Source organism: Amphiura filiformis, chromosome 16 (assembly GCF_039555335.1).
Source record: "Amphiura filiformis chromosome 16, Afil_fr2py, whole genome shotgun sequence".
NCBI classification, from domain to species: domain Eukaryota; kingdom Metazoa; phylum Echinodermata; class Ophiuroidea; order Amphilepidida; family Amphiuridae; genus Amphiura; species Amphiura filiformis.
Window position 1 is genome coordinate 11195773 of NC_092643.1, and position 24419 is coordinate 11220191.

At 40.1% G+C, this 24419-nt stretch overlaps 1 protein-coding gene across 1 annotated transcript; it reads left to right on the plus strand.

The window, feature by feature from the left end:
- The first annotated feature begins 33 nt into the window (after nucleotides 1–33).
- LOC140136501 (T-box transcription factor TBX20-like) lies at nucleotides 34–9673 on the plus strand. The gene is made up of 6 exons (XM_072158214.1): nucleotides 34–416; nucleotides 2259–2532; nucleotides 6093–6263; nucleotides 7390–7466; nucleotides 8109–8296; nucleotides 9192–9673. The coding sequence occupies exons 1-6, from the start codon at nucleotides 217–219 to the stop codon at nucleotides 9485–9487; spliced, it is 1206 nt and encodes a 401-aa protein (XP_072014315.1). The 5' UTR covers nucleotides 34–216; the 3' UTR covers nucleotides 9488–9673.
- Nucleotides 9674–24419: the final 14746 nt, after the last annotated feature.

The following is a 24419-nucleotide window of genomic DNA, read 5'->3' on the forward strand; positions in this document are numbered from 1 at the left end:
TACTTTCTACAATGTGCTTTTGTCTTCACAGGTACCTGCCCACGAACCTCGTCATCAGACGACACCGTACGAATCCCTGAACACTGTCAAGCAATAGCAGAATCCTTACCTAAAAAGTCATCACCAGCACAAGATCATGCCCGTGAAGTCACGTACAGGATACCTTGTCTCAACTCCACCCAGGGTAAGAAGACAACATCTTCTGAACACACCGATATGTGCGAGAGAGTGTTGGAGTCACCAAGTGAGGATTCCGATGGTAGCCTAGAGGAGGAGAGTGTGATCATGGATGGAGTCCGTGCAGAGTCCTTGTCTCAGTCAGAGATGTCGGAAGTGACGTGCAGATTAGAAACCAAAGATCTCTGGGATAAGTTTCATGATCTTGGAACAGAGATGATCATTACGAAATCTGGAAGGTAAGCTTAAGCGTTATAAAACGTTGGTTTGGTCTACAAAATATTTCAAAACGTCTACAAAATAGTTTGTTTTGCGCGCTGTCTCATAATATAAACCGAATTGATTGCTTCTTATTATAATTGGTTCTAATATAAAAAGCCATTGCGACGGTACACACTCTTTTGCAAAGATGGTAACATACACTGTGCCTGTGGGATGCGTAACTTTTATCAAATGTTAATTTCCTTCGACTAATATATTTTAGAGATGAAATAATTTGAGATGTAACCGGCAAGTATAGAGATATTTCGAACAATTGGTAAGTTTTTTAGCGGGTTCGCCGTCGAGCAAGTTTAGAACTGTCAAGCTTTCGTCAGGAGTAGCGCTGACTTCTCCAGGTCTTCTCCAAGTACTTTCATTCTTAAAAGAATGAGACATGAAGGCCGTCCCTTGCCTACTGGTGGCTCAGAAAAGAGCCGTTCATTGAAGACCGCCCCTTGTCAACAGAGAACAAGCAGACCTCGCCTATCTAAGCAGACTCGCCTATCTGCTAATGTAAAAGGTTTGTGGCTCTGAAAAGAGCCGTTCACTGAATTGTTATGAACTCCCGGCGTAAAAGCCTATCCCACAATTGAGATATTTCGAACTTTCTATGCTTATGTCGACATTGAGTACATATAATTATTGCTTTTAAGATGCCGAGAGATGTCATGAATAGAATCATTGATAAAGATTTGATTTTTCATTTTCTTATTAAATGGCGAAAAAGTTTTCCCACTTCGTGGTTGTCATGGTTATGGCAGCGAAAGATGATGGGATAGAACCCTAAATCCATCATAAATCTACGTTTATTCATAAAAGATCGTACCAATACAAACTACCAGTCTGCTGATAGGTGTACTTTTACCTGAAGTGCAACGGTTCAAAGGATTTTTGGCAAATATTTTGAAAGACAACACAAACTGTCGCTGGCTAGACTTCGGCAACACCGGCCAGCCAGCCGCGCTGAAGTACCCAGATTAGCTTATGACCACGCGCTGTACTTTATTCGCCGTTTTTTGCACTTCCACCTTTTTTTTCTTAAAGTGTGTTAATTGTCCCACTTGTGTTTTCTAACCTCCAAACGTATACTTAATCACTGGTTTGTTTTTAATAGTGAATGAGTAAAAATAAAGATTGTTTATTTGAGAAAGTGAAAAGTGTTGGGAAGAAATAGAATACGCCTTAGATGTAGTTGAGTGCGGATTTAGGCAGATAGTCCGCTGAGCTCAACGCGGCGCCGTCGAGACCACTCGCCACGAGTTTTACCCAGCAAACTTTTTACATGAGGAAGGGTGTTGATGCCAAACATCTCAGGAAATGAAGGTGGTGTTTTGCGATTTTAAAGATAAAATCCTGTTTTCAATGTTTATCAAAACAAAAACTTTGGTTATTACAGACCTACATCAGTGTTTAGAATAATGTACTTTTATGATACATCTTAAGACGATGGTGATGATGATGTCATGTTGATGATGATATGATGATAATGATAATGATGATGATGAGGAGGAGGAGGGGGAGACGGAGGCTATGATGTGGAGGAGGATAACAATGATGATAATGATCGATCGTGACGATGATGTTGGTGTAATGATGATGATGAATGATGACGATGATGACAATAATAATGATGATGATTGATGATGATGTTGATAATAATGGTGATGATGTAATGATGATGATGACACAATGGTGACAACGATGACTATGATGAGGATAATGTCAACGCCAATGATGATGATGACGATGACGACGACGACAACCAAAACGATGACAACGATGGTGATTATCCCATTTTCAATTTTGTTTTTTTGTTTCAGACGTATGTTTCCCACCGTGCGTGTATCTTTCTCAGGACTCCGGTCCGATTCCCGTTATGTCGTCATGATGGACATCATTCCAAAAGACAACAAGCGTTACCGATATGCCTATCATCGATCATCATGGCTCGTGGCAGGCAAAGCCGATCCTCCGTTACCGCCAAGACTCTATGTGCATCCAGATTCACCTTTCACGGGGGAGCAACTCCGCAAGCAGATGGTTTCCTTTGAGAAGGTGAAACTGACGAATAATGAGCTGGATCAGCAGGGTCATGTAAGTGTAAAAATAAAAAGGAAGACACAAAATCAAGACGTGTCTTGGAACCAGTTTCATGATTTACATGTCTTACATTTTTGTCTTTTGCGTGCTGGACATCAACATAAAAAGTTTTGAGGTTTTTTTTAGAATTTTGAGTGTTTTACTGAATGAGTCTTCACGGTCAAAGACGTGTCTTAGTATAGTGTCTTTCAATCAGACATGTCTTCAACAATGGGGAACATAAGAAATCAACTTCAATGCGTTTTTCCTGAAAACGCAATCTAACTAGACACGATGAGTCATGTAAAGCTAGAGACGTTGCCCCATGTCACTGCCATCACATCCCTAAATGTAAAACGCGAAGTCAAATAAGACATGTCAATCATGAAACCAGTTTCAAGACACGTCTTGAGTGTGTGTCTCTTTTTAAGTATAGGATTCTTTTTGACAGGAAAATATCAAATTTCTCTCCTTTCTTTTCACAAATATGGGCTTACTCGTTGTAACCAGTTGTAAGTCTCTTGGCCCAAAGGCTCGGACAGTAAAATATGATTCGTTGGGAGTGTCTTTTCTTTGTTATTTAATATCTTCAATTATTTGTCTTTTTCATGTGCTAGTACGTATATGCCAGCATACTTTATAGATCTGGTTTGAGCGTCCCATCAGGACGCAATTATGTGTCCCCACGGTAAACAACAAGACAACAGCAAGTTGAAGATCAGAAATTTGGGGTCTTTTATGTATGAGCGTTTATTGTTTAATGGGGTCATTTAGCACCCTTTTGCCCAAAGAGGCGGATGCAGGCAGTCGTAAAGACGGTCCCGGTAAATTTTGTTTTATTTCGTGTTTAGAAAATAGTATATCATAAGCTTTAAGGTATATTATTTGACTTCAAACGATATCCAGAAGCGGGGTTATGGTTTGTTGAACTTTGCTCCTTCAACAAAATGGTACCTTATATTTCGGTTCTACATGTGTTTCTTTTTCCACATTGCTGGTAATAAATATCAAAAAGTCATAATTGGCGGTCATTTCAAATCATCCCCCAAGTCAACGAGGTTCATACATACCTAGACAAAATACAATGCTTTGTAATCCACCACTTGAACAGGATTTAATCAAAGCAAACAATGGCTAGCGCTATTTAAGAATTTTATAGACATAGGTATAGAAGCTTAATATCCTCTCCAACAATATATAGATTGGTTGGTTTAAAAGGTGTTTGACTGGCACTAGCAAAATGAGATACATGTAGCACCAACTATGAATACGACCTTCATGTACATTTTACACTGTAACTCAGAATACAATTGCCGACTTTACGGCTGGTTTGTGGTGGACAGTCACAATTTATTATACCCGGTCGCAATCACTATCCAGTCGACAATTTTAAATAATTTCAGTGAATAATCAATGGATATTGTTGTCAGTAAAACTATAGAGAAGGAGGTTCTCTATCTGGTACATGTATGTTTTATCTTAAGCTGTCATATTCCTATTAAAATGTAAACTTTGGTATTATAAGTAGGCCGTGTCACCCTCCTTGCAATTACGGTGGTCTGATATTAGCCATGAAATATTGCACGAGAGTTGTTAATGGGGTTAAACTGCGAAGTTTATAAACGATCTCTGTCTGCGCCTTACTTCCAGCTACATCTGTTTAATATCACACTGCCATAATTATCACAGATTTGCACGAAAATATTTGGCGAAATATAAAACGAAAAACAAAAGTGTATAGGTATTCGGATTGTTCTTACCCCCTAGCTGGTCCTATCACAGTTTTTGCATTGGCCACTTAATTTATTAAGGTGATGGATTGGTAAGGTGACGATGCGACGACCCGCTTTGAGTTTTCAATCTTCGGGTGCTGACCATCAGTACCGATATATAAATTTACTGGGTGGACCCACCAAGCCAAAAAGGTTCAACGATACACAAGATATAGGGCCTATTAAGAGCCGAGTGGTATTTAGGTCAATTCCAGTCAATTTGAGGGGGCCGGGTGTTGAGTGCCGAGTTCGAATCCGGTGCATATATTGGGAGAAAAGTATCCCCTAATATTACAGAACCGTATTATAAAGAGAAAAGATATGGTCCTGATTTTGCCACCTCAGATTCCCGATCGGACTCGGACTGAGTCGGACAAGTCCTGCTGCCTCCTCGATAAGAAAATCTGGTATGGGCCTAGTACCTTGTACCTACTAGGTACTGAATGTCAGTTGTTGGATGAAATTGAATCTAAATTTATATGTGGCTAGGTCCATTCTGAACTTAAACATCCATCATCAAAAAGTACATACTCATCCAGAGTCAAACAAATCATTGAATTATTATCTATTTATTGGTCTACAAAGTGTATAAATCTTAATGTCGTCACATTGGACTTAATTATACCGTGACCCGATAAAAGGCACGTATACTATCGGCTGAGAATGGGGTCTGTCGTCAAGAGGAAATGTTTACTCGTACACAGCCATGTGCCATATCTATATATTAGATAATGTGGGTAAGGTACTACGCGTATACCCCCAAATGTGTACCAGCCTGTACCACGGGCCGGTACGCTTAATTTCTTTCTGCAACCATAAATGTGCCGCAACACCATGTCAACCCTTAGGGTTAGGGTAAGGGTTTAGGGTTAGCGAATTGCGGCCTAAAATAAACACGCGGCCGGCGGCCGGCACCAGATATCGTCAAAAAAATTTGCTCTGGCATCTTTTGAGGACCATCGAGCATCAAGGTCAGGGTTATGGATCTGCGTTGTTACGTCATTTCAGACTCACTGTCGAAATATCGGCATTTTGCCACTTTTGGCAGAAGACCACACCAAAATGAGTATTATACTGACGACCGAAATTAAAACATACTTCACTGGTGCCAACGGTGCTCCATATACTGGTACCAGGGGGTTACACAAATAGGACAGGAGGAATCCTGGAGGAATCTGGTTGTGTCAGATTGTTAACTAGCGCCAAGGAGGCTTACATATCTAGAAGTTAAAATAATCAAACTTTAGATTTATTATAATCCTGGTATATATGTGTTATTATCATAATCAACTATAAGAGGAGAATAGAAAGTAGGGCGTCGTGTTCAGCATGCTTCGTCTGGATTGCATCAAATATGAAGTTTTAAACAAAAGAAATACAAATTTGTTACATTCTTAATCTCAATGGTTTATTAATATGACCCACGCCGCGATATAGGCCGATTATTGTACCCTTCAAATTCGCAGAATCGTTGACGTTAGGGTGATACTACCGTCCCATGGGGCGTTCGGTTTTTAGCGAAATTGTTCGAAACAAACCCCAAAATGAACCGGGGGATGGGGAGTCGAGTTGGGAAAAGGTGTAAAGCCACTCATATTTGCAAAAAGGGTCCCAGTAGCTCTTATTTAGTTAGTACTCTCAAAAGCTCCCCCAAAACCCGCGCGTGAAGTGTAAACTCAGTGCCGAAATTTCGTGTGCAGCACCCGGGTGCTGTAAAACTACGTTGCTTTTAGCGGAATTGTCTACACGGAAAATAACTAATAACCATTAATTTCTCGTAAAACCCTGTATTATTTATTTCAGATCATATTGAATTCTATGCATCGCTATCAGCCCAGAATTCATATCGCCAAGAAGACTGACTCGGTATCACCAACGGCGGAACCGTCGATGTCTTTGAACAGCAAGCCACTGAAGACGTTTGTTTTCCCAGAGACGACCTTTACTGCTGTAACGGCATACCAAAACCAACTGGTAAGAGAAAACTATTAAATATATAATCTTTGTCAGAATACTTCACTTGGCTGTGCAATGCCTTAAAAGTAAGCAAAACTTTATCTGTGTATTTTCATACATAATGCCAACAGAAACAATTCGTCGTTTTATTGCACGAACCATTTTATAGTCTTTTTGCATAAGCTTTTTTTGTGTTTCAATTTCAATATTTTGACTTATTGTTAAAATGTTTTTAAAGAGCTTAAATATGCGCATTTGCCTATACCGTAAAACCTTGATAGTTAGCATACATGTATGTGCTTACTATTGAAAACATGAAATTGTACCAAAGTCCGGTACTTAACCAACTGAGCTAATGAGGTTGACACACACTTTTGCAGGTTTACTTGTTCGTATATATACTTAGTATATAAGTATGGATGATTTACTCAAACCCTTTACACTTTTGTGGATGGGGCTCTTCATATTTGCACGTTTTAAAAGCGCTCGAGTAGTAAGCACATATGCTAACTATCGAGTTTTTACAGTATTTCATTCAATGTATTATTCTTCCGACCTTTTATAAGCACTTTTGAATACGTAACGAACAAAGTTTACTATGTTTATGGTCTAATTTTGTGTATGAAAAAAAGATAAGTGTTGAAAGTGATAAACAATCGAGCACTCGTCACAAAAAAACACGTTATCAAGGTTACATTCGGTCCAAATATGACACCAATATTTTGTTATCTCTATGATTGATTGTTTATGTTGCATAAAACTGATATATTGGACTTAATTGTTGCCTTATCACTTTCTTGGTGATATCCAGAGCTTTTAATGCAAAAATGTGGAAGGACAAATCCATCATGTAAATGACAAAAGGAAAAGCATGCGTGAAAAAGCTGTCTTATTACAACCATTCTGGGATTCAGTACAAATGACCATGCGGGGATGTCCAACAGATAATGGGTCCATTTTCGGACATCTGGTATTATAGCCCCGGTCAATTATGTCTAAGGTATAAAATGGACCATTGTTCAAAAAATACAAAAGATGGGGCAAAAACACTGATTTTTGTCATTTTCGGCAGCCTTATATAGGCAGTTATTCCTTGTATTACATTTTTTTACTAATAACCATTCGTTTTGCTTATATCATCCAGATAACACGGTTGAAAATCGACAGCAACCCATTTGCCAAAGGCTTCAGAGATTCGTCACGTCTCTCTGATTTTGAAAGGTAAATAGAAAGAAACTTTCTGTTTGGTTAAGAGAGAGGGTGGATGGAGAGGGAGGAAGGGAGGGAGGAGGGAGGGAGGGAGGGAGAGGGAGAGAAAAGGTAGGAAAGGGAAGCGATTAGACAAGGAATTAAAGAAGGAAGGAAAATAAAGAATGCTAAAGGCAGAAAAAAAAGGAATCAAAAGAAGGAAGGAAAAAACCTTTGCTGTTAAAGAGGAAGCCTATCCAGAACAGTTCTTCTGGGGTGTACTAAACCTGCCTGGTTATCAAATTAATCAGTGACAAGGTTCTATGAGTTTGTCAGGTGCTAATTGATGCAATAACATTAATACATCAATTAGCACCTGTCAAAATCAGAGATAATCTTGTCACTGATTAATTTGATAACCACGCAGGCAGGTTTGGGTCACCCCAGAGCCTCTGGCATGGCTTCCTCTTTAACTACAATTCTGCTCTAGGAATAATTTGTACGGTATTCAAAATTATGAGCATATAGATATTTCCAAAATGAGTAGGGAAAATGCAGAATATAGATTATCTTTAATAAAAATTACTGCGGGCTTTCCCCAGCCCCCCCCGGTTCTGGAGCCACCGAGTATGTTACCTGCAGGCTAACCACTGTTTACTTTCACATCTGTTTTAGAGAGAGGGTTGAAACTCTCATCCAAGAACACACCTACGCTAGATCCCCTGTCAGACCAACAGAGGGCGCCAAATCGGGTATCAGTACAACGGAACCATCGGATAACTTACAGATGTTCACGTCGTCTTACCAAGCCGCATTTTCACCTTTGTCACTGCAGATTCCAAAAGTGTCACTTGCTACATTAGGTAATTATATGATGGACCACTAATCATCACAGTCATCACTATTATCATCCTCATCATTATAATACTCACCATCGTCGCCGCCCGACGTCGTGATGATGATGATGATGTGATGATGATGATGATGATGATGATGATGATGATGATGATGATGATGATGAGGATGAGGAGATGGAGGAGGAGGAGGAGGAGGAGGAGATGAAGGAGGAGGAGGAGGATTGTCATCAGTATAGTATCGTCATCATCGGATCATCATTATCCCAGTCATAATAATAACAATAACGACAACAACAACAATATTACTCTCGTATGTTCTCAAATCTCAATGCAATGGTAGCCGATTACTGGAAAAAGTGCATTGCTACCAACTTAACAAAAAATACATTGCCCTTATGTTACTCAAGATCACCACTGGTCCAACGTCATCATCCTTAAGACTTCTCGGATCTAATGTAGATCATTTTGTCTGTACATCCTGAGTGTGGTAAATGCATATTACTTCAAACATTTTTAAATAAATAAATAAATAAATAAATAATAAATCTTAAAAGATTTATTAAAAACATGCATTGGCATGCGTATTTGCATTGCAATAATTCAAACACCCTGGCTACCACTGTTCCGAAAATATGAAGAGTTGAACAAATTCGTACTTCAGGTCACTTCCAGTGGTGGTAAACGTGCGCTCCCTGGCGTGCGCTACTTAGGAAACTAAAGGGGTCGCATGGATACAAACGTTTAATGATAAATCGTTATCAATTTATGGCTCTAAAATATCATTATCAACATTCAACAACCAGAAAAATAATATAAAGAAAGGCCCAAGTAATGCAAGCTTTTCTTGAAAGTGAACCTTTCGATCTAATCTCAAACCATATCGATTTTATTCTCCGTACAGGTACCGCATACACGATACAGTCTCCAGCATCGGCAAGTCCTTTCCAGAGAGTACCGTCAGCCTTCCAGCCATTCTTTGCGTTACAGCCTTCATCGCACCATCAATCCATGATCCCTTCAGCTTCACAGAGCCAAGTTGATTTCCACCAGAACACTCTGACTCATTCTATTGATAGACCAGCAGTACAGCATTCATTAAGAGATATACATAGATATCATAAACTATTGGCGCAAGGACCCTATGCCTCCATACAGCATCTGAGGACTTCTAATGCGTTGATGACACCATATGTGTAACTAGAAACTTTGCAAGATGATCCGGAAGGCAATGATATATCTAAGTTCTTCATTATCAGTCAAGACGGTGTAAATGTCATCCAGGTAGTACCACCGTCATGAGGAGGGGGAGGTAACCAGGGGAAACGCCGAGACACTAAAACCATTTGCAAGGGCTGAACGTGAACCTGTCATAAAAATGAGGACCCTGAGCTGAGCAACTCCCCGGGCCTGGGCCGGCTCCCGCGGCGCTATGTATATCTGTAAATTGGAACAATGACATTACTGATGCAAACCAAATACTGAGATATGTAAATAATGAATAGATACGTGCTTTGTACATCTGTATTACGATCGGCCAATGTGTATAGGCCTATTTGAGAACTGGGCTCATGTAAATTGTCACAGTATCGGAAAACTCGTGTTTTGTATTCCACTCCAGAATAAGGTAGTATGGGAAAATGAGAAATAAAATGCGAAAAAAGTATGCCATTTTGCACAATATATTTCAAAGACTCCAGGGTATTAAGGGTAGACAAGGTATTGGTGGTCGAAGCAACCTAAAAATTCGATTTTCATTATCTAGATCAATATATTATTGAAAATTAACACCTTGATGTTTTGCAAAAGTTCATTCTACAAATCGTATACTTTGCAAACTTGCTTAATTTATTGTTGTTGATGAGTTATGTACGTTTTACCAAAGTGTTGTTGTTTCAGCCCTCTTTACAACGTAACTCAAGAACCGCAGCACCTATAAAAGTATATCTGTGATATTTTAATTCTTCTACACGCTCGCTATGAATTGAGCAATGCAGTTTTTGCCAAAGCTCACTACCATTCGTAAGATGCTGTGAACTACCAAATCACAACAGTTTAAAATAATTAATAACCTTAAATGGGCAGCACTTACACATGTTGGTGCTACCACGTGTAAAGCCATATTATAACATTTATAAAATAGATTAGTATTTCTTTGCCATAAAATGTTATAGCTTTTACTGTCAGATAGGCCTATATCCCCTTTTAATTTTGAGCCGAACAACTAAGGCAAAGCAAAGAAAATTGGAATTTACTACCAGCGCCGATGTCGCCAATACGTATCACTCTTCGGTCATGTTATGGTACGACCCTTTGTTGTGTAGATCACCGTCCCACACGCCATGTACCGGGCCATGTACGTACTGTGTTATGAACATCGCGTATGCGTTCGACTAATATTTCTATCGTAATAATGATAAAACGACGGTTCCTGCTTTTTATTCAAAATCTCGGAATTTGACAAAACTACAGCACCTAGGGTCTTGATTTTTGCAGGGTATGTTGATTTAATAAAGTACAATATAATCGTGTAAAAAAGCAGAATTTTGACAAATATTGAGGGCGTCCTCCTCAGCAAATGTTATAATATGGCTTTAAGTGTGTTATGTGCAGATGTGGAATGTGCTAATGTGACAAATTCAGTAGCAATGTATATTTTCCACAGTGACGGGTGGACGCCAATTAGGATTTTCTTTAAAAAATGTTGCGACTTCTTGACGACTTAGCCGTATTCAGGTCGACTTAACCGTAAGCAGCATAGCAAATCTATGACACTAACAAAGGTGTCAAAACCTTAATTTTGATGACTTGTATGATCTATTGGATGAGCAAATCACTGAATAGGCCTTAAAGGGCTAAACTTAGGCTATCAGTAAAATAAAACACTTAATTGAAATCACCAACGTTACTAAAATGGTCATTTTGTTGTCCAAAGCCTCATCCCCCACTTTTCTCAAAACAAGTTGAGATTTTATACCACCGGAAACCTCTATAGCTACATAATGTTTGTGTGCAAAAACATTCTTGCAGGTTCATTCGCTTAGCAAAAATATCGTCAAATTTGTATTTATGCTCAGTTAAGGGATCGGATAGCAACATTTGCACAATATTTTTTTGTAGAAGAGCACAAACCAAATTGCATTCTGAATACGAGGAATGTCCTTCTGATATCAAATAATTTTTATTTGTTGAAATTCGCGATATAATACAAATTTTATGGCAAATCATTAAAAATTGATATTGCATTTAACAGTCCTCGAAGTAAACTTTATAAATCTAATGATATTCATTCGTTTCGTGCATTCATTCGGGTTTTTTTTCCATATGTTGCATTTTTTTGGAGGTAACATCACAAAATAGATCAAGGTTTTTTTTCAAGAATTTTATCTTCTTTGCCGTGTTGTACCGAGGTAACAAACACCTGAGATATTGGCAAACTATCCTTTTTTTAAATGTTTTTGCATGCGGAGCAATATGAGACCATTTTTAAAAATCAAAATCAGATAATTTTTCAACTTTTGTCCCCTGTGGAATCCAAATTTTAACATTTGACCTTTTTCCCTATAACTCATGAAATGTACATCGTAGAGTTATCTTCAGTAGATATATAGGAAAAACACGTGGATTCAACATAAATATTATGCCTAGCAAAAGAAAATATCACAACACTTAGAAATTTTGCTTTGATCTTGAATAGATAGCGCCACTATCACATTTCTAAAAAAATCAATCTATTTCGTTCAAGAGATAAGAATAACAAAATGCATAAAAATTTAAGCTATCTTCGGTAGATAGCAAATGCGCATGAATCTATTATAACGGCGAAAACTCATTTTAAAACATGAGCAGAAATATTTTGATTGAAATAATCAAAATACCGCCTTACGCAACTTTTGATTAGTAATACTCTGAAAAAGCCAGTTTGTGCATGAATACAAGTTTTTCAGTATTAATTTGTTTCTCACGCACTTCGTCAACGCACGTATTGTTCATCCTTCAGTAGGTAGCACTACTGGAGACCAAAATTACACCATCAATTTAATTTAAGCTATCGTCAGTAGCAATAGTCAAAACACGAATTTACCATAGGCATAACTTTTTACTAAAAGAAAATGTGACGTAATTTGCTCGATTCTGGTGCCGGTGTCTGTAGAGCTCCTGCATTGATTTACATGGGTAATATTAAAAGTAAAATATCTCAAGAACCGAATACCGTATGACGCTGAAACAAATTTTGAAATAAAGCTTTTGCATTTCTCTATCTGTTTTATGTCATTTTGGTGTTTGTCGGATTCGTGTGATTTTGCTATCAACTGCAGATATCTCAAATTTAAATGACCGTCTGTTGTCCTTTTTGTCTGCTGAACGAGATAAAGGGTACAGCTAACCGCGTTAGCACTACTGGCGACCAAAATTACACCATAAGCTATCGTCAGTAGTAATAGTCAACTTAATTACGTAATTTGCAGATAAAGTAAATCAACTTCAGATAGCTCAAATTTAAATGCCCGTTTAAGGGGTGGTTTGGAATGACAGGTGAGTCAGGGGTCAAAAACAAAATTTTTACCTTTTTGACCTCAGCACATGTGTATGTATGATCTGCCATACAAAAATTAAAAAAACAATACCTCAAAGTATCATTTTTAATGTTTTTTGTCATAATCACGCTTTTCTACAAATTTCATCTGTTTGTACCGGGGGCGTGTCTGTTGCCAGGTAGGCCTACATGACAGCATAGACACACGTTACAACCTTGAATAATAATACAGAATTGTGACGTTATATTCTTCTTAACCTATCTTAGAACTGCCTATTATTTCAATTGTTATACTGTTCTGGTTGGTTTATTGCATATACTGTATAGAAATTATGCAATATGACGTCGAGCATGACAGAGTCATCTTCATTCAAATAAAATTCAGGTACCCGTAAGGTACCCGTAAGGTACCACGGAGCAATTCGCACGATAATACAATAAAACAGATGAAAGGTATGAATGGTTGTGGAATCGAATTGCAGACCTGTCCCTCTGTCACCTTAGAACTGCATCTCGCAGGCAATGGTAGGTAATAAACCAACCGGAACGGTATAACAATTGAAATAACAGCATGTCTTGGTCTCAATTCAAGATGTGCAATTTGGACACACCTACCCGTTGGCTGATTTATACTTCAACAGTTCCTCAAAGCAATATCAGAAAAGCCACTATCTCATTGTTCATTGGCCCGCAGTATGCGCTCGCCCCGGGGCACTCAACTTTAGAATTGATGGGTATATGTGCCTACAAGCGTCGCGAAGTAGGCGCATATCAGTACAAAACGTTGGGGTTTTTTTTATAAAAAAAAAAGGGTCATTATGTACAATCAAAATGATAAAGGGGTCATTGGGTATAATATTTTGAAAACTGAAGGTGCCTGGTCATCGGGTATAGTCGGCTTCAAAGAGGGGCATATATTGACAGGCACATACCGTCACCTCTAAAGTTGATGCCCCCCGGGTGCTCGCATTATATTTTGTTCATGGCTCGGCTTTTAAAACTCCCAAACATCACAATAAGGCTATTGAAAAGTGTATAGAATAGCTAATGATAGACCGGTCCCTGCGATTAGTCGCGGACCCGAGCGACAATATAGTAAACACATCGAGTTTATAACACAAGTGACAGAAGTCTTGAATTATGGAGGGTTTCATTGAACTTCTACCAGCAAAATATGGAATAATACTAACACAAGACACCAATCGAGATGATGATACCAGCCATAATGGAAAGCTTGTATTTGACCTTCTTATGAATCCAATTTCGTGGCGAGAAGTTAAAAAGGTAATGTATATTTCAAGAAATTTGGGTTCAAAATTCCGTATCAGCTCGTATCATCAATTCCGTAAATATGGCGTATAGAGGCACAACGTGACAATAAACTGAACTATTTAAACGTAAAGGACGCACTGGATACACATAAATTTGTGTTTCCTTGCATGCTGGCGGAATAGTTGCAAAACTCTTTTTTGTCAAAAAAGTTGGACAATTTATGAATTGTGATTGGCAAAATAGCGAAAGGAAATAGACTTTTCCAACCATGTAAAACTACACTGGGTTGTTGACATGGTCGACATACAGTAAGGCATATGCATGTTCCTAAAGTAGGAGGTAAGTACTATAATTAATTGTTTAAAGTGCTCAACATACCAGCAAAAAGTCATAGGGTCATCAGAGTACAGGGACTATGTGAAATACTGGGTACAAAATAAAAGTGCGTGAGCCGATATGCAACATCAAATATAAAAGCCGATTTACATAATTTCCCATGACCTTACAGAAGTGATCGTGCTCAAATATAAAACTATAGAGTTTGGTCCTTGATATGCACCATCAATTGTGTACTTGTGATCAATATTGCTAGGCAAACAATCACAGCAAACATGCCAAAATCCTCCCATTTCTCCTCCATTTACACACATATAAACCCATCCCTTAAATGGCCAAATATGCGGCGCGGATACTTTGGTCAGAACCCCACATACAATCATCGACATAATGGGGGATGACCATCCTTCCTTATCAAAATATAGATGAAAATCACCCCCCCCCCACACACACACACACACCCCCACACACACGGATCTACTCCCCATTCCAGAAAAATTCAGCAACATTTTTTGGGATTAAAGAAATATTATCCTGTTTTGCCAAATGAAACATCGCTAAATGCTAATCCATTTTAATGTTTGGTCAATTTTTTGAAATAATAGCCAAAAACCTGCATTTCATGGCATTTTCGACCTTTTTCGTATTCTGTGACAATCAAGCCCAAAGACTTGAACAAAGACTAAGTTTAACTTATGCATTTTAATTTATGGAAAACACATTTCCAATCTTTTTCATAAGCAATTAGCAAAAATAACATAAAATATTAAAATTGTGAGCTAACTCTTATACCCTATCAAGACTTTGTGTGCTTAGACTTGTGCCAAGTCTTCCAATTTAGTGACTACAATAAATATTGTAAAAAAACATGCAAAATTGCATGTTTTTGGACCATTTGCCCTCAAATTGCAAAAATATTAAAATTCGACTATTATTGCCAGTTAGGGGGCTGGCATTTTCTTCGGAAGGGGGGGTCACAAATATGTCAGTGACCAGAATCAATTTTTTATGACCCCCCCCCCCATCGCAGGCAAAAAAATTTTACGACCCCCCTATCGCGGGTCGAAAACATTTATGACCCCCCTTCCAACTACATTGTACACAGACTTAAGAAAAATTACGGAAAGCCGTTTAGAACCCCCGCCCCCCAACCGAAATTCCCGCCCCAATGAAAATAATTGCCGACCCGTATAATTTTTTTCACATACAATGCGACTTTTAGCCGCCCCCTTAACGATTAATTGCCGACCCGATTCTTATGACTGCCGCCCCCACAGCGATGAATGGGGGGGGGGGGGCGGCATTGGTAAATTTTGCCGCCCCTAATTCCCCCCAATTTCAAATGCGCCCCCCATTCATCCCCCCAATATTGTCAAATGCATTGCGGTGGTCGATTTTTTTAGTATTCATTACTATGATTATTTTAATGGATGTAATTAGTTCAGCAATCACTAAAATGCACGTAACAAAGTCTGATGTAGGAAGTAATGTGTCGGGTCATTTAGTGTTAAATGATTAATTCACTTACGAAACTAATCGCATTAAAAAATTGCCGACATGTCGACGTGTCGACATTAGTTCCAGTCGCTGCGGAGGAGGGTAAAACGTATACAAACCAACTTTTAGAGTAAAATCTGCTATGGTTACGATTTCCGACGATGTCGACAGTCCAAATGTCGGCATGTCGGCAATGGTATCAATCGACGCGGGATGGTCCGAAACGTGTGCAAAATTGATTTTTAGGTCCATATCTCACATAGTTAAGATTTCCGACGAGGTTGAAAATTTGCCGACATGTCGGCATGCCGACGTTAGTGCCAATCGTTGCGGAGGAGGATAAAACGTATACAAACCAACTTTTACAGCAAAATCTGCTATGGTTACGATTTCCGACGATGTCGACGACCCAAATGTCGGCATGTCGGCAATGGTATCAATCGACGCGGAATGGTCTGAAACGTGTGCAAAATTTATTTTTAAGTCCATCCCATATCAAAATATAATAGGTATCGGGATAGTATCTGATACTAATACCGGAATAGTACCCGCTACCTAGTGGGATATTAGTATCGGTATAGTATCCGAATATGTTTCACATGCAAATTTTTTGCCCATATATGGACATATAGTATCGGGATAGTATCCGATACTGTTACTGGGAGACACTGACAAATAGTATCGGAATAGTGCCCGATACTAGTATCGGGATAGTACCTGATACTAGTATCGGGATAGTATCTGATACTATTTGTTTCGCATGTAAATTGTTTTGCCCAAATATGGTCATAGAGATATGTCCAGAGATTTACATGATATACGGACAAGGTCACTGGAAAATTTCAAATGATTATAGTTGTACATACATTAAATGTGAAATGTGTAGCAATTGATTATTGCACATACATGCAGCATTGAATTTTGTGGCAAAAAGCAATTGAAAATGTACCTTATGAATGCTCAATTGCATGCTAAAAACATATAATATACACATTCACATTTATTGCATGCATTGAGCACCATTTTGTCTTGGGTGCAGAATTCAACATACTCCGTGGTTTGATATAGCCTACATTGTACGATGTTCTTAAGCTTATACTAAATTTAGATAAAATATAAAGTTCTGTTCAAAAACTGTCACCCAATAAAACCATACCTGTATTGTGAAGCCCAGAAATAGAACACACTGTACAATTCTTTGTACAACAGTATATATTATCCTTTGAATCAGAGGAACTCATTCCTTGACTGTATAGCAATTAGGCTCCAAGCCGATATGGCAGTTATTCTAATTAGTCATGTGACATGGATTGGCGCCAGCTGAAAGCGGGTACTATTCCGATACTATATAGTATCAGATACTAGTATCGGGATAGTATCGGAATAGTACCACTATACCGATACTAGTATCCAACTAGTATCTGCTAGCAGATACTTTTGGATAGCTCCAGAATACCTACCGGATACTATCCCGTATAGTAGCCGCAACTATACCGATACCTTTTCTTTTTGCTATGGGGCATATCTCACATAATTCAGATTTCCGACGAGGTTGAAAATTTGCCGACATGTCGGCATGCCGACATTAGTGCCAATCGTTGCGGAGGAGGATAAAACGTATACAAACCACCCTTTACAGCAAAATCTGCAATGGTTACGATATCCGACGATGTCGACGACCCAAATGTCGGCATGTCGGCAATGGTATCAATCGACGCGGAATGGTCTGAAACGTGTGCAAAATTGATTTTTAGGTCCATATCTCACATAGTTAAGATTTCCGACGAGGTTGAAAATTTGCCGACATGTCGGCATGCCGACATTAGTGCCAATCGTTGCGGAGGAGGATAAAACGTATACAAACCAACTTTTACAGCAAAATCTGCTATGGTTACGATTTCCGGCGATGTCGACGACCCAAATGTCGGCATGTCGGCAATGGTATCAATCGACGCGGAATGGTCTGAAACGTGTGCAAAATTGATTTTTAGGTCCATATCTCACATAGTTAAGATTTCCGACGAGGTTGAAAATTTGCCGACATGTCGGCATGCCGACATTAGTGCCAATCGTTGCGGAGGAGGATAAAACGTATGCAAACCAACTTTTACAGCAAAATCTGCTATGGTTACGATTTCCGACGATGTCGACGACCCAAATGTCGGCATGTCGGCAATGGTATCAATCGACGCGGAATGGTCTGAAACGTGTGCAAAATTGATTTTTAAGTCCATATCACACAAAGTTAAGATTTCCGACAATGTTGAAAATTTGCCGACATGTCGGCATACCGACATTAGTGCCAATCGCTGCGGAGGAGGATAAAACGTATACAAACCAACTTTTAGAGTAAAATCTGCTATGGTTACGATTTCCGACGATGTCGACAGTCCAAATGTCGGCATGTCGGCAATGGTATCAATCGACGCGGGATGGTCTGAAACGTGTGCAAAATTGATTTTTAGGTCCATATCTCACATAGTTAAAATTTCCGACGAGGTTGAAAATTTGCCGACATGTCGGCATGCCGACATTAGTGCCAATCGTTTCGGAGGAGGATAAAACGTATACAAACCAAACTTTACAGCAAAATCTGCAATGGTTACGATTTCCGACGATGTCGACGACCCAAATGTCGGCATTTCGGCAATGGTATCAATCGACGCGGAATGGTCTGAAACGTGTGCAAAATTAATTTTTAGGTCCATATCTCACATAGTTAAGATTTCCGACGAGGTTGAAAATTTGCCGACATGTCGGCATGCCGACATTAGTGCCAATCGTTGCAGAGGAGGATAAAACGTATGCAAACCAACTTTTACAGCAAAATCTGCTATGGTTACGATTTCCGACGATGTCGACGACCCAAATGTCGGCATGTCGGCAATGGTATCAATCGACGCGGAATGGTCTGAAACGTGTGCAAAATTGATTTTTAGGTCCATATCTCACATAGTTAAGATTTCCGACAATGCTGAAAATTTGCCGACATGTCGGCATACCGACATTAGTGCCAATCACTGCGGAGGAGGATAAAACGTATACAAACCAACTTTAAGAGTAAAATCTGCTATGGTTACGATTTCCGACGATGTCGACAGTCCAAATGTCGGCAATGGTATCAATCAACGCGGGATGGTCTGAAACGTGTGCAAAATTGATTTTTAGGTCCATATCTCACATAGTTAAGATTTCCGACGAGGTTGAAAATTTGCCGACATGTCGGCATGCCGACATTAGTGTCAATCGTTGCGGAGGAGGATAAAACGTATACAAACCAAACTTTACAGCAAAATCTGCAATGGTTACGATTTCCGACGATGTCGACGACCCAAATGTCGGCATGTCGGCAATGGTATCAATCGACGCGGATGGTCTGAAACGTGTGCAAAATTGATTTTTAGGTCCATATCTCACATAGTTAAGATTTCCGACGAGGTTGAAAATTTGCCGACATGTCGGCATGCCGACGATAGTGCCAATCGTTGCGGAGGAGGATAAAACGTATACAAACCAACTTTTACAGCAAAATCTGCTATGGTTACGATTTCCGACGATGTCGACATGCAGATGGTATCAAATGTCGGCATGTCGGCAATAAAATCAATCGACGCGGAATGGTCTGAAACGTGTGCAAAATTGATTTTTAAGTCCATATCTCACATAGTTAAGATTTCCGACAATGTTGAAAATTTGCCGACATGTCGGCATACCGACATTAGTGCCAATCGCTGCGGAGGAGGATAAAACGTATACAAACCAACTTTTAGAGTAAAATATGCTATGGTTACGATTTCCGACGATTTCGACAGTCAAATGTCGGCATGTCGGCAATGGTATCAATCGACGCAGGATGGTCTGAAACGTGTGCAAAATTGATTTTTAAGTCCATATCTCCCATAGTTAAGATTTCCGACGAGGTTGAAAATTTGCCGACATGTACTTAACTATGTGAGATATGGACCTAAAAATCAATTTTGCACACGTTTCAGACCATCCCGCGTCGATTGATACCATTGCCGACATGCCGACATTTGGGTCGTCGACATCGTCGGAAATCGTAACCATTGCAGATTTTGCTGTAAAGTTTGGTTTGTATACGAATTATCCTCCTCCGCAACGATTGGCACTAATGTCGGCATGCCGACATGTCGGCAAATTTTCAACCTCGTCGGAAATCTTAACTATGTGAGATATGGACCTAAAATCAATTTTGCACACGTTTCAGACCATCCCGCGTCGATTGATACCATTGCCGACATGCCGACATGCCGACTGTCGACATCGTCGAAAATCGTAACCATAGCAGATTTTACTCTAAAAGTTGGTTTGTATACGTTTTATCCTCCTCCGCAACGATTGGCACTAATGTCGGCATGCCGACATGTCGGCAAATTTTCAACCTCGTCGGAAATCTTAACTATGTGAGATATGGACCTAAAAATCAATTTTGCACACGTTTCAGACCATTCCGCGTCGATTGATACCATTGCCGACATGCCGACATTTAGGTCGTCGACATCGTCGGAAATCGTAACCATTGCAGATTTTGCTGTTAAGTTTGGTTTGTATACGTTTTATCCTCCTCCGCAACGATTGGCACTAATGTCGGCATACCGACATGTCGGCAAATTTTCAACCTCGTCGGAAATCTTAACTATGTGAGATATGGACCTAAAAATCAATTTTGCACACGTTTTAGACCATCCCGCGTCGATTGATACCATTGCCGACATGCCGACATTTGGACTGTCGACATCGTCGGAAATCGTAACCATAGCAGATTTTACTCTAAAAGTTGGTTTGTATACGTTTTATCCTCCTCCGCAGCGATTGGCACTAATGTCGGTATGCCGACATGTCGGCAAATTTTCAACATTGTCGGAAATCTTAACTATGTGAGATATGGACCTAAAATCAATTTTGCACACGTTTCAGACCATTCCGCGTCTATTGTTACCATTGCCGACATGCCGACATTTGGGTCGTCGACATCGTCGGAAATCGTAACCATAGCGGACGCCGCTCTAAAAGAGTTCTTTGCATACGTTTTATCCTCCTCCGCAACGATTGGCACTAATGTCGGCATGCCGACATGTCGGCAAATTTTCAACCTCGTCGGAAATCTTAACTATGTGAGATATGGACCTAAAATCAATTTTGCACACGTTTCAGACCATTCCGCGTCGATTGATACCATTGCCGACATGCCGACATTTGGGTCGTCGACATCGTCGGAAATCGTAACCATTGCAGATTTTGCTGTAAAAGTTGGTTTGCATACGTTTTATCCTCCTCCGCAACGATTGGCACTAATGTCGGCATGCCGACATGTCGGCAAATTTTCAACCTCGTCGGAAATCTTAACTATGTGAGATATGGACCTAAAATCAATTTTGCACACGTTTCAGACCATTCCGCGTCGATTGATACCATTGCCGACATGCCGACATTTGGGTCGTCGACATCGTCGGAAATCGTAACCATAGCAGATTTTGCTGTAAAAGTTGGTTTGTATACGTTTTATCCTCCTCCGCAACGATTGGCACTAATGTCGGCATGCCGACATGTCCGACAAAATTTTCAACCTCGTCGGAAATCTTAACTATGTGAGATATGGACCTAAAATCAATTTTGCACACGTTTCAGACCATTCCGCGTCGATTGATACCATTGCCGACATGCCGACATTTGGGTCGTCGACATCGTCGGAAATCGTAACCATAGCAGATTTTGCTGTAAAAGTTGGTTTGTATACGTTTTATCCTCCTCCGCAACGATTGGAACTAATGTCGGCATGCCGACATGTCGGCAAATTTTCAACCTCGTCGGAAATCTTAACTATGTGAGATATGGACTTAAAAATCAATTTTGCACACGTTTCAGACCATTCCGCGTCGATTGATACCATTGCCGACATGCCGACATTTGGACTGTCGACATCGTCGGAAATCGTAACCATAGCAGATTTTGCTGTAAAAGTTGGTTTGTATGCGTTTTACCCTCCTCCGCAACGATTGGCACTAATGTCGGCATGCCGACATGTCGGCAAATTTTCAACCTCGTCGGAAATCTTAACTATGTGAGATATGGACCTAAAAATCAATTTTGCACACGTTTCAGACCATCCCGCGTCGATTGATACCATTGCCGACATGCCGACATTTGGACTGTCGACATCGTCGGAAATCGTAACCATAGCAGATTTTACTCTAAAAGTTGGTTTGTATACGTTTTATCCTCCTCCGCAGCGATTGGCACTAATGTCGGTATGCCGACATGTCGGCAAATTTTCAACATTGTCGGAAATCTTAACTATGTGAGATATGGACCTAAAAATCAATTTTGCACACGTTTCAGACCATTCCGCGTCGATTGATACCATTGCCGACATGCCGACATTTGGGTCGTCGACATCGTCGGAAATCGTAACCATAGCAGATTTTGCTGTAAAAGTTGGTTTGTATACGTTTTATCCTCCTCCGCAACGATTGGCACTAATGTCGGCATGCCGACATGTCGGCAAATTTTCAACCTCGTCGGAAATCTTAACTATGTGAGATATGGACTTAAAAATCAATTTTGCACACGTTTCAGACCATTCCGTGTCGATTGATACCATTGCCGACATGCCGACATTTGGACTGTCGACATCGTCGGAAATCGTAACCATAGCAGATTTTGCTGTAAAAGTTGGTTTGTATACGTTTTACCCTCCTCCGCATTGATTGGCACTAATGTCGGCATGCCGACATGTCGGCAAATTTTCAACCTCGTCGGAAATCTTAACTATGTGAGATATGGACCTAAAAATCAATTTTGCACACGTTTCAGACCATCCCGCGTCGATTGATACCATTGCCGACATGCCGACATTTGGGTCGTCGACATCGTCGGAAATCGTAACCATTGCAGATTTTGCTGTAAAGTTTGGTTTGTATACGTTTTATCCTCCTCCGCAACGATTGGCACTAATGTCGGCATGCCGACATGTCGGCAAATTTTCAACCTCGTCGGAAATCTTAACTATGTGAGATATGGACCTAAAATCAATTTTGCACACGTTTCAGACCATCCCGCGTCGATTGATACCATTGCCGACATGCCGACATTTGGACTGTCGACATCGTCGGAAATCGTAACCATAGCAGATTTTACTCTAAAAGTTGGTTTGTATACGTTTTATCCTCCTCCGCAGCGATTGGCACTAATGTCGGTATGCCGACATGTCGGCAAATTTTCAACATTGTCGGAAATCTTAACTATGTGAGATATGGACCTAAAATCAATTTTGCACACGTTTCAGACCATTCCGCGTCGATTGATACCATTGCCGACATGCCGACATTTGGGTCGTCGACATCGTCGGAAATCGTAACCATAGCAGATTTTACTCTAAAAGTTGGTTTGTATACGTTTTATCCTCCTCCGCAGCGACTGTTACTAACTAATGTCGACACGTCGACATGTCGGCAAATTTTCAACCTCGTCAGAAATCTTAACTATGTGAGATATGGACCTAAAAATCAATTTTGCACACGTTTCAGACCATCCCGCGTCGATTGATACCATTGCCGACATGCCGACATTTGGGTCGTCGACATCGTCGGAAATCGTAACCATAGCCGATTTTGCTGTAAAATGTGGTTTGTATACGTTTTATCCTCCTCCGCAGCGACTGTTACTAATGTCGACACGTCGACATGTCGGCATTTTTTAATGCGATTAGTTTCGTTAGTAAATTTATCATTTAACACTAAATGACCCTTCACATTACTTCCTACATCAGACTTTGTAACGTGCATTTTAGTGATTGCTGAGCTAATTACATCCATTAAAATAATCATAGTAATGAATACTAAAAAAAAATCGACCGCCGCAATGCATTTGACAATATTGGGGGGTGGGGGCGCATTTGAAATTGAGGGGGGGGAATAGGGGGGGGGCAAAATTTCCCAATGCCGCCCCCCCCATTCATCGCTGTGTATAGGGGGCGGCAAAATTAACCAATGCCGCCCCCCCCTCATCGCTGTGGGGCGGCAGTCATTTGCACCCGGTCGGCAAATAATCGGCGTCGGGGCGGTAGCATATCGGTAAAAATGCGACCGCGTCAGTATGAAAAATGAAGGGGGCGGTTGAGAAAAAAAAGGTTCGTAAAAAAAATTGTTCGGGGCGGCATAATCCCGCCCCGGTATCTTAAACGCCGACTTTCCCTATTGATTTGTATGCAAAAAAATATGGGGGGCGGGGGTTCCAAGCGGCTTTCCGTAAAAATTATTCATTGCCGGAACTAAGGCGCGGAGCGCGTCAAAACTTAAAAGTGAAAAAAGTGTGTGGAGCACGTTAAAACTTTTATTGTAAGTGTAAAGAAGGCGCGCGGAGCGTGTAAAAATTTTGCATAGATTGTATGCCTATTTCGATTGCAAAGTTGAAGAATGCGCGCGCAGCGCGCAAAAATTTTGAGTCACCAGCCCTTAATTTTTGGTCTGA

Coding starts and splice junctions, on each gene's coding strand:
- LOC140136501 (XM_072158214.1), top strand. CDS start 217: ATGTGCGAGAGAGTGTTGGAGTCACCAAGTGAGGATTCCGATGGTAGC. Junction 6,264..7,389: donor CGGCATACCAAAACCAACTG/GTAAGAGAAAAC, acceptor TATATCATCCAG/ATAACACGGTTGAAAATCGA. Junction 8,297..9,191: donor AGTGTCACTTGCTACATTAG/GTAATTATATGA, acceptor TTCTCCGTACAG/GTACCGCATACACGATACAG.